The 11,081-nt window shown below is 39.4% G+C and overlaps 1 protein-coding gene and 1 long non-coding RNA gene across 2 annotated transcripts in view; one reads left to right on the forward strand and one right to left on the reverse strand.

Moving 5' to 3' along the window:
• LOC120515656 overlaps positions 1-2,083 on the forward strand; it is a 22,734-nt gene extending 20,651 nt beyond the window's left edge. The window contains exon 4 of the long non-coding RNA XR_005630679.1: positions 2,022-2,083. This is a non-coding gene — a long non-coding RNA (uncharacterized LOC120515656). The remainder of the gene's footprint in view (positions 1-2,021) is intronic.
• The window catches only part of bloc1s4 (biogenesis of lysosomal organelles complex-1, subunit 4, cappuccino), a 16,583-nt gene extending 7,757 nt beyond the window's left edge, over positions 1-8,826 (reverse strand). The window contains exons 1-3 of the mRNA XM_039736869.1: positions 8,497-8,826; positions 4,820-4,891; positions 2,627-2,728 (exon numbers count right to left, since the gene is read on the reverse strand). Of these exons, the coding sequence (XP_039592803.1) occupies positions 2,627-2,728; positions 4,820-4,891; positions 8,497-8,757 (435 nt within the window). The 5' untranslated portion in view covers positions 8,758-8,826. The remainder of the gene's footprint in view (positions 1-2,626; positions 2,729-4,819; positions 4,892-8,496) is intronic.
• Between the last annotated feature and the right edge of the window lie 2,255 nt (positions 8,827-11,081).

Raw genomic sequence — 11,081 nt, forward strand, 5'->3', positions numbered from 1 at the left:
TTTTTCTGTCCTCCTGGCCATCAGATCATACATTATTCTTTGTTACTTATTATTGCCTAATTTTATTTTTAGATTTTTCTTTTTTTCTTCATCTTGTAAAGCACTTTGAGCTTCATCATTGGTGTGAAAACGTGCTCAAAAAAAAAAATAAATGTTATTGTTGTTGTACCACAACAAGCACCATGCAAAGCAATTCCTCCATTTGCACAATGTTGGAACGTTTTTCTTCAGTAGAGGGTGACCAATCAGGGAATGACATGATGTCAGCAGAATCCAATCAGGGAAAGGCTATTAAATAAGCAGAAACAAATCGGAGCAAGATCAGAGTTTGTTTTCTAAAAATAAAAAAGCCGCATTTTCACCCATCCACACCACAAAGCGGAGGCTACGTTTACAAAAATCTTCAGGTATGGCAGAGTTTTGTTGTTTTTTTTTTATATAAAGTATCCATTTTCGTAGACCGAAAACAGTAGGGTAGTGTGGGTGAAAACGCAAAAAAGTCTGCATTTTCTAAACTTAGTAATGTGGACAGGACCCTTACTGCATTTCTCAGCAAAACTCAATACCTTTTAACAAAAGAAAGCACGGAAAACAGAGAAGCAATTTGAGCAGATAAACGGATTGTTATCTGCATTTGTACATCACAGCGTTAGAATTCTAGTGCTGCAAAAAGCCTAAAGTTGTGCGCACGTGAGAGAGAATAAACACTGACACAGCCTAGAAGACGTCCGAGGACTGACGACATGTTTTAATAGACAGAGTTGAATTTTTAGTATTGGTTTTAAGGCAACCCCTTTCCTTCACACTTGTTTTTGCAGTTGTGGAAAAACGTCCATTTTGTACACTTCACAAAGCAAAAACGATCTGAACTTCGAGAAACCCAAACCCTTTATTGTTTTAGCGAGACCGAGACTTTCCTAGAGAATTATTACTTCAGCGCTATCTGGGGAAGAGGGGAAATAGTGCAAGCGCATCAGGGAGGGTGTAGTAAGATGGAGGGTTTCAGAGTGATCTGTTCTTTGTTTCACTATGCTCTGAAAGCTGGTATCGATATCAAAGCCCAAATTTTAGTACCAATCCAGCACTAGTTGAGATTTGCTTATTGTTCAGCTCTTACAGGCCCTGGCTCTCTGGAACCCTGAACTGGAATAAGCAGGTTTAACAAATACAGAGATGGATATTTTTCACTATCGGTCTAAGAATGTTATAGCTCACTTTCCTTAAAATACGGAACAAAATTGTCATTAGTAGTGTTAAAAATACAAAACCTATTGCCCTGCTCGTATAAAGTATGCCTCACTGGCTTTCATGATTCCAATCAACAGTGAAGACCTGTCAGTTCAGAACTGCGTACAATGCTCTTTATACTGTATGTTACTGGTCAGTTTTTCTACAGGATATAATTAGGCAAACGTCATTACTGGCTGTTACTAATCCTCCTCCAATCTCTTTTTCTTCTTGGTCTCCTGCCATTGTACATGCTGTATGGTGTTTTGTATTTTACTGTTACTGTATTGTGTCTGTAAATCCATGTAGTCATCTTTACTTGTCAAATGAGGCTTATTATTTATTACTAGCTGTGTAAGGCCGTACTGTAAAAAGCACGGGGTCCTAGAAACTAGCAATCGTCAGAAAAAAAAAACCCCGAAATGTAGAGATATCAGGTAATTGAAAGGAACTACTCTGGGCGTCTCTCTGCTTGGAGGTTTTGTTTTGCCGATGTGCTCGCCTTGTGTGTGTGTTAGCGGCCAAGCGACTTTGTCTTTCTTTGGAGGTTTCATTTTGCCGATGTGCTCGGCTCGCTTGTGTATTAGCAGCCAAGCGACTTTTTCTTTCTAGGTTTTGTTTGCCGATGTGCTTGGGTCGCTTGTATTCGCGGCTAAGCGAGTTTGTTTCCTAGGAGGTGGAGCCTGCACGTGCGCATGGGAAGCAGCTAGAGGGTTTAAAGAATAGTAATACCACACTAGACCAGGGGGTGGTGAGCTGCACTAACACTCTCTCTCTCTCTCCGTCCTCTGCAGACTAGAAATCCCACTCGGTGTTGGTGCTTTAGATGACATCACCCAGTCCCGGCTTCAATGACATCACCTCCTGCCATGGTCTTTAAATCCGCCATCTTGTCAAACCGAAATCAATTCTGTTTGGACTTCATCCTGAACACAACTGAACTAAAAATCAACCTTGGGTGGCTGCCTCAACTATTTTCGATGTATCTGTGTCGTTCTTATCACAACAGACAGACGCACACACTTCCATGTTTTTATATATAAAGATTGCTAGAGCTGAAAATGAGTAGAACATTAAAAAATTCACACAAAAAGGGTAAAGCTGGGACTTGACAGAATTTAACATACAAAAGTATAAAGAAACAGGTGACAGATTTATAAGCAATGGATACCTAATGCTTTATTAAAACAAATAATAGCCAATAACAGGAATTATACAAGCAGTCCTTATATTAAAATAGTTAATATCAACAATATGGACCATCAATTTAAAACACACCATTGATACTTGCAATTAAACACTCAACAGTGACAGAAATGTGTACTAATTTGATTATTTATACTGTATTACATTAACTAACAAATACACACGAGGGTGAGATGACAGATAACAAGCTTACATCCAGGTTATCAATCTTCCGGTAGACGGCTCTCATCTCTTCAGCTTTTCTGTAAATCTGAGGTAGATTATCATTTACAACCTGAGACGTATCATTTCGGATCTTAAAAAAGAAAAAAAATGTAAACATTAAAATGAGGTTCACAGGCTTAGCAGGACAATACAATAAAACTATCCTGTTTAAAGAATGCTTCACGCTATATTAGGCATCGCTGTCCAATTCTGCAATGTGCTGCACTGCATTTCCCCTTTTTCAATTGACTTAAGTTGAAATCATGTCAATTTATTACACTGTAGGTACATAAAGAATTTTTTTTTTTTTATTCATCCCAAAATTTTTTTTTTCTCTCTTTTTGTAAATTGGGGAAGTACATTTCAAGCAGCTCAGCAGTTCTCACAGTCAGGCTGGGAATATTCAATGCTGGTACTGTAGATGCCACATGGCATCCCGACCAGAAGAGGGGATGGTTCCTTACCCAGATGGGAGGCTCCTAACTGGCAGCTTGGCATCCCGGCTGGGGAGGAGAAGGGAATCAGACACGGAAGGAAAGACCAGAAGGGATGAACAGACAACCAACCAAAAAGGGAAGATGTCACTGGGGGCTTTTGATTCCCCCAGCACGCTAGATGACAGCAGCGTTAGATATCAGTGCCCACTAAGAAGCCAGCAGGGCATGCTGGGAGATATAGTCTGACAAGAGCAGCCCTGCTGGGGTCACTGGGTGCCACAAGACGACAAGCTCCCTGCTATAATGGACTTTCACATGACCCGGGCAGTGGGCCTGGCACTTGTCCCAAACATTATGGTGCCCTAAAGTGAGAAAAGTGTTGTGTCACCGAAATGTATGCAAAGCCCCTTAAATGAGAGTCTGCAATGTACACTTTCATCACAATGTCTGAATTGTCTGATCTGTAATTTTAAACTGTGGAGCAGAGGGGGTAAATCAAAGTAAAATAGGGTCTTTGTCCCAAACATTATAAAGGGCACTGTATATCACATACAGTCAGAAACAAACCAATTGCCTACTACTCAGCAAAGATGACCAGAACAGAAATAGCTATGGGACAGCGGGCATGCCAAGATTTATTTGCCAGTTAAGTGCATAGTTCACAAATAAAACATTACTTAGATGCACACAGTCGCTGCCTGTCAGCGGATCACACAAACAATATAAAGTAGCAAGCTGTTCTGCCGCACAGACTTGTGCGATTGTGAAAACGCTTTCATTGACATAGCCTTCCTGAAGTGTGCTAAAGGAATCACTAAAGGTTTAACGCCAGATGTGATGGGACTGCATGGTACACGGTGATCCTCTCTGTGTTCTGTGGGCAGACCCACACATTCACAATAATTCTCAAAGTACATTTAGCCAACGAATTGTTCAACAGAAGTGTGTGAAAAACACTACTGGTGCTCTTTTATATGCACAGCACTGTGCCTTTATGATGCCTTATTGTGGCTGCTCTCTTATTTAGCCAAACCAGAGGTTTTCTTCTTTTTTGTAACTTCCTGTGAGTTTGAGGGGTGGTGAGGTTTATTGTTATAATATTAACTTCATAAAAAGCTGAATGTATTCCTTGGGACAAATATCTGTCCAAGTCATAAATATAAGTTGTCAAGTGGGGCGGCACGGTGGCATAGTGGGTAGCGCTGCTGCCTCGCAGTTAGGAGACCCGGATTTGCTTCCCGGGTCCTCCCTGCGTGGAGTTTGCATGTTCTCCCCGTGTCTCTATGGATTTATTCCAGGTTCTCCGGTTTCCTCCCACAGTCCAAAGACATGCAGGTTAGGTGCATTGGTGATTCTAAATTGTCCTTAGTGTGTGTGTGCCCTGCTGTGGGCTGGCGCCCTGCCCGGAGTTTGTTTCCTGCCTTGCACCATGTGTTGGCTGGGATTGGCTCCAGCAGACTCCGTGATACCCTGTAGTTGGGATATAGAGGGTTGGATAATGGATGGATGGAAGTTGTCAAGTAGAGGGTATATACGTCAAGTGGGGGAAATCTCAAACTTACAATTCCATCAGATTTCCAGGGCTGCTTATGTGTGAACATGGATGTACAGTTGTTTTCTTTTAGAAAAAAATAAAAAAAATTCCTATTTATTTTCCACATGGGCAAGTGAACATGAAACCTTGCCACAACAAGAAGTTAACAGAGGTTTGCTTTCTTAAGAATTTAAAAAACTGTTTCACATACCATGTCCAGCATTCCCACGAACTCATCCACTCTCACCAACATTTCTTCCAAGCTCATCTCTAGATTTTGAATCTGTGGAGACAGTAAAGAAATGCCATCATAAAATGGAAGCCTGCTGGCAAATGCAACGCCACCATCGAGCTGCATAGTAGTGGCGTAGCCCAAGGCCAGGCCGATTTTTTAGTGATGGTCTACTTTTAAGGAGCAGGAACAAACTTCTCCAAATGTAACATGTTTTCTTATAAGAACACCCAAACATACGTGTTTTTCTATTTTAATGTTGCATACTCCTTGCAATTTGTAGTGATGGTCAAGGAAAAAAAAAAGTACGTTTTCATGCATATTGGTGGTAGAAATGTTTCTGATATAACAGGCATCAATGGTGACCAAAGCATTACAACAACAAATAATATGAAAACATCCATGAAAAAAAATCTCCCATTGCTGGTGTTGTATAATCCAAATTTCATCTTATCCAGTTGCATGCTCACAAAGTCCTAAACACTTGTATTTTTACTAAAGCGTTATGTCTGTGAAGATTCCCAGTCATCCAGGTGAAGTTATCTGGTAGTTGAGTCATGACAACTGGACTTCTTTCTTGTTAGGTAGATGCGTTTTACTGCTCATCCAACCATCTTCTTCAGTCTGAGGAATGTTGTCCTCCAGGTTAGTTTCACTACACACCTGCCCTGAATAGGCTCGTTGAGTAAAACGAAGGAAGGGGGAGATGTGGGTAGAAGTAACCGTCACACTTTTAACAGCCCCTCCTGCCCCCACAGAGTGGGTCGTTAAGAGTGGTCCACCTGGTGGAGGTGTGAATTGGGCTCGATTTACCTGGGGATAGATGAAAGGGCAGCATGATAAATTGAAGACAGGTTATGCCTAAGGCCTCCACCTCTGCTGAGTGAGGGGTTGTTGATTTGCACATGCAAAGCTTCCCTCACCCCCTTCTCAAACCACTTGTCTTCTCTATCCAATATCTGGACGTTAACGTCCTCAAATGAGTGTCCATTGTCCTTCAAATGGAGGTACGCAGCTTCAATTTTGCATGACTTATACAGTGGTATCTTGGTAAATGTCCGCTTTGGAACAAGTCCTACTTGGTATACGTCCTGTTTGGACGTGAAACATTTTGCTTGGTATACGACCTTTCTTTGGAATGCCACTCGCGTGTTAGAACACCGCATGTTACCCAGGTTTACCTCTCCCTTGAGAGAGAGCCATGACTGTCCACGAGCGTCAGTACGCCAGTTGCTAGCATTCAGTGAACAACCCGCGCTATAACTCTCTGTGAATTTCCACATGATTTTGTGTTTTTTCACATAAATTTAAATTGATTGTTGAAAAGTATGAAGGTGGCATGCGTATCCAGAAGTTGGCTGTTGCATACTGTATGCCGAGAACGACGGTATCTATGATTGTGAAAAAACAAAGACGTTATTAAAAAGTAAAGTGAGGTTACATTTTCATTTATTTAATCTAACTGCTTTTGTATTTATGTAATTTTAGTATTAAGCAGTGTTTAAATTATTTTATACACCCCATCAATGTATAATATGCCAATAACAATAGGATTTTTTTCATGGGAACGGATTAATCATTTTCCCTTTATTTCTTATGGGAAAAATTTGTTTGGTATACTTCCTGTTTGGGATAAGTTATAGGATCGGATTAAGGATGTATACCGAGGTAATACTGTTATTAGGTTATTACACTGTTCTTGAATAAAATACAATAATTATTAAGACTTTTTTTTTATTTAAATACACTTTGAGTTATACCCAGTAACAAACACGTATAAACCATATATGCTAATATCCTCCCGGTCAAAAAAGAAATTAAATAGATGCAAGTATACATATAAATTACTGCTCCATTTCCATCCATGTGACACAAATGTTGACTGTGGAACCAGGGTGTAGGTGAACTAACCAAATTATGCTGCCGGTCAAAATTTGTGTCACATATTGCATGTCCAACGGGGAAAAACATAAAGTAGCCTCACAAAGTACATTTTCCTAAAAGTGAAAGTGGAGTGTCAGCAGTGGTGCGGCTTAAGCACAATCAGGCAGACACGTACAGTGCCTATTCGATTTTACGTTATTTTTTTCCCCCCCAAATACAAATAAACGGCAAAACATTAGTACAAAATAAATATTTGTAAAATTCCACTATTTGTGCTTATCCAAATACCGTATTCGAATTCGGCTCCACCCCTACAATACAGGGTAGAGCAAAAAGTTTATTCTGTACCTAAACCAGATCAAGAATGTCACATAAAACTGAACTAGCTCACGTTCAGGTTCTTCACTTGCTAATACATTACGTTAAGTTCAATGCTCTTAGAAAAATGAGCTTGTTTATGCACAACACCGAGTACATGAGCCCACCCTGAAGACGATTCTTTGAACTCTGTCTCTGCAACCATCAGCTCATGCATCTAACACTTACACGTTATTTAAATTAAAGTAGTGGGACACACTCATACACCTACCCTCTTGGAGGCCTAGTTACAGCAGCCATATGTTTTCTGCATTCAAGAACAGCTGAAATCTTGATTTCAATCGTGGAATAAACTACGAGATCAAAACCTAAAATTAATAAAATTAAAGCAGAATTATAGACCGTTTTGATTAAACTTTTTTCCCCTTTACTGTAATCCTAATTTATTTATTTTTTTTTCTCCCAATGCACTTCCGTACAAAACCAAAGCAAAGCCGCCCGCGCTCTCTCTACAGGTGCAATACCGCGCTTTTAGACCGGCCAGTAAAAGCTCACCCGATTGGTCCAATTACTTTCTTACTGTTCACGTAACCAACCAGCACGAAGAAATTTTCCCGCTTCCTACAGCATTCCAGCTACGGGTGCACACGTTTAATATTTGCTCCAAATACGCTAGGACAACAATGCCTTCGATTTTTCATAAGTACGAAGTTTTTTACATTAAGGATTTACGTCACTGGCGACATTTTAGAAACACAGTTAAACGAACAGCCGTGAAAAGAAGTAAGCCGCATCGGAGAAGGACACGGGCATCGAGAACGTCCAGCAAACCAACGCGAGGTGCGTAGTTGTCTGTATTTTCTATTGATGCGTATCAAAATGTTTTAAACAAAATGAAGATAAATCACTTTTTTTTTACTTTTTATGTGTAATATTGTGAATATAGAGTGAGCGAACATTGTCTTGTCTAACGACATCTTCAATTAGCAGAGCCATCTGACATCATATTAACTTACTACGTGACGAGTGTTCTCAGGGGCTTCTTATGAGACCACAGACTTACGCGGAGAGTAATCAAGACAATTCAAGAATATGGAAAACGTATATTAAAATGACAAGTTTATAACTAAATGAAGGGAAATGTAGAACACAAGTCCAGTATAAATGGTCATGTAAACCTGCAGCCATTGCGCCTTCTGGGGGCACATCTCCACAGTTTAATACCTGCCCACCGATGCTGGTAGTAGCAAGCAGTAAGCGAGGGTCTTGAACACTTAGAAACAACAAGTCAATACTTAATTGGGAACTGAAAGCTACAATTTCTATAAAGAGACGCATGACACAAACGGAAGCAAGGTACACAAATCGGTGCCCAAATTTCAGATTATGTCTCTTATTATAAAGACTTTAAAAACATAAACGAGGCTCTTTAGCAGCTCATCGAACCATCCTACCTCATCCGCCGCACTGGCTCTCACGTACGCCGAGTAGCTCTGCGCCGTATTCTTCAGCAAGTTCTCCGTCTCCGTGGACTCCGGCGGCCCGGGCATACTGAAGCTGGGACTTTGAGAGATGTCACCGCTGCTGAGTACATCGCTGAGTACCGATCCACTGCTCTCGCTCTGGGACACGTTACCGCTGTCTCTGCTGACTTCTGCGCTCGACTCCTCCACCGGAGACAGAAGCAGACCTCCGCCTTCGAAGCGCCGATCCATTTTGGCAGGCAGCTGCGGACGGCCGCTCGGTTGGAGTCAGCTGATTTCTGTCACGCGGAACTTAAAGCTTCAAGGGTCGTCGGGGAAAGTATTCAGAGGTGCACGTGCTGGTGCTTCTTGTTGGAAAGTGACGAGGTGCCGCTCTATGTGTGGTTTATAAACAACACAGCGATACATTTATCGGCTTATCTCCGCTATAGTAACTATCTAACCCAGTGGTTCCCAACCTTTTTTTGGCCATGCCCCACCTAGGCCTCACTAAAATCATGATGTCCCCCACTGTAACATATCTTATTCTTATTATCACCTATTCAAAAAGTGAACTCCTACTCATGTGGAGGAATCCCATAATGTCATTAATTTGGTCTAAACAAGCTTCCAAAGAACACGGAAACAAAAGAGGGAAAGGATAGTTGAAGTACTGACAAAAATTGTTAAAATGTATAATATGCAGTATATGAAAATACAGAAAATGCAGTTTTGGAAACATAAGAGACGTGATATTAATAGAACATAACTTTAGTGACAGCTTTTTCTGTAATATTTTGATCATTTTATATTTTTGTTAGATTGCAAAATTTTATAATCATTGTTACAATTCATATTATTTTAATGGTAAAAGCGATTTCTAAGTAGAAAAACTTAAGCCGGTTGTAAAATCATATATTGAAGACTCACCATCCCTTCTATGTTTATATAAATATATAAATGTCTCTATAAAAAATTAAAATTGTTTATTTTTTTCTATCGTTTTTAACAGTGAATTTCTGTTTTTTCATTTTATAAATTGTTTAACGTACTTAAATTCTCGAATTGCCCCCCCAAAAAATCAAATTGTGCCCCACTTTGGGAATCACCGATCTAACCCACACATAGTAATGTAATAGTAATCAGCCCAGAGTCGTTGTTTCTAATAAATGTATCTTCGTTTAACCAGTATGTTATTACTAATATATCCACATCTGCACAATAAAAATTATTTTTAATAGCTTTACTTCCACTACATACATTTAAAATCCCTAACAGAACAAATTATACTGTATCAATTCTTTATTCTTAAAATATTTGCTTATTGTCGCAATATCACATTTTACCTGTAATTAGTACAGAACATCATTTTTATGAACTGAATGTGTCTTTCATATATCAAATATGACACTAACATTAAAAAAACTGCAGTGTGTACAAATGCTCATGTGTCACGTGTTTTAAATATAATCCTATTAGTTTATTATGAAACATAATTAATCCAGTTTTAGGGTGTGAATAAGTGGGAGTCTATCCTGGCAATAATGGGCACAAGGTGGCAACCAACCCTCAATGAGTCTGGCAGCAACTCAGTGTAAAAGAATCTTTTCCTTTATTTCAAAAATTCTACAAGGAGACGAGTACTTCAGCCTTCATTATTAGAAGATTTGATCAATTTTTAAATAAAATACATAACACAGCTATACATTGAAAAAAGGTTTGATTATTGCATGCTATTTTTATATATTTTTAGGTGCTGAATTAAAAAATAAAACAATTTTTCTCTATCATGAAACTTTTTTAGCAGTCGGTTATAGGTTTTTATTGTTTTTGCTGTATAGGTTCAATATTTTACTTCAATAGTAAGATGTTTGAATTTAATATTTTCTAATAAAGACTTACCTGTATTGTGCCATAACAACCACCTCTCCACGTTAAAATTCCAGCCCAGTTGCCGTAACCCCTGGAAAGTAATTTGCATTCTGTAACTGTTCAGATTCAGGCTTTGTGTACTTGCATATAATATAGTGGCATTGTTTAGAATAGTGCTAAGTGCTGTGTTTTTCTTTATTACATGGATTTATTTATTTCTGTTCGAAATTTTACTGTTCACATTTGAATCCACTCTAAATGGTGATCATCTTTAATGGTATTTGTTTTGTCAGCATTGCTGGGATCTGGAATCTTTCTCATCTGGCTAAGACTAGATTCATGGATGTGGGGGTACTTCATCACTTGCACACTCCATTAAGATATTCAGTGGTCACCTAACCACTAATTCTAATAACATGCAATTAGACTTTTTGAGTAAAACTTCCTTGACCACAGAGAAAACCTGTCAACACCATAGAGACAGCACCAGAGCTGAAAACCATGCAAATGTTTTAAGTGTTGTGTGCTGGCAGTTCTGCCTGCTATGACCACTGCATTGACATTCACAAAATATAACATTATTAAACCCACTTAATGTGATTCAGGGCCACAGGGACAAAAACTAACACAGCTTGTTATAAATCGCGGGTGTCCAACTAAGATCCTGCAGGGCTGCAGCAGCTGCTGGTTTTCATACTAATCAT

The sequence above is a fragment of the Polypterus senegalus genome, chromosome 15, assembly GCF_016835505.1.
Source record: "Polypterus senegalus isolate Bchr_013 chromosome 15, ASM1683550v1, whole genome shotgun sequence".
NCBI classification, from domain to species: domain Eukaryota; kingdom Metazoa; phylum Chordata; class Cladistia; order Polypteriformes; family Polypteridae; genus Polypterus; species Polypterus senegalus.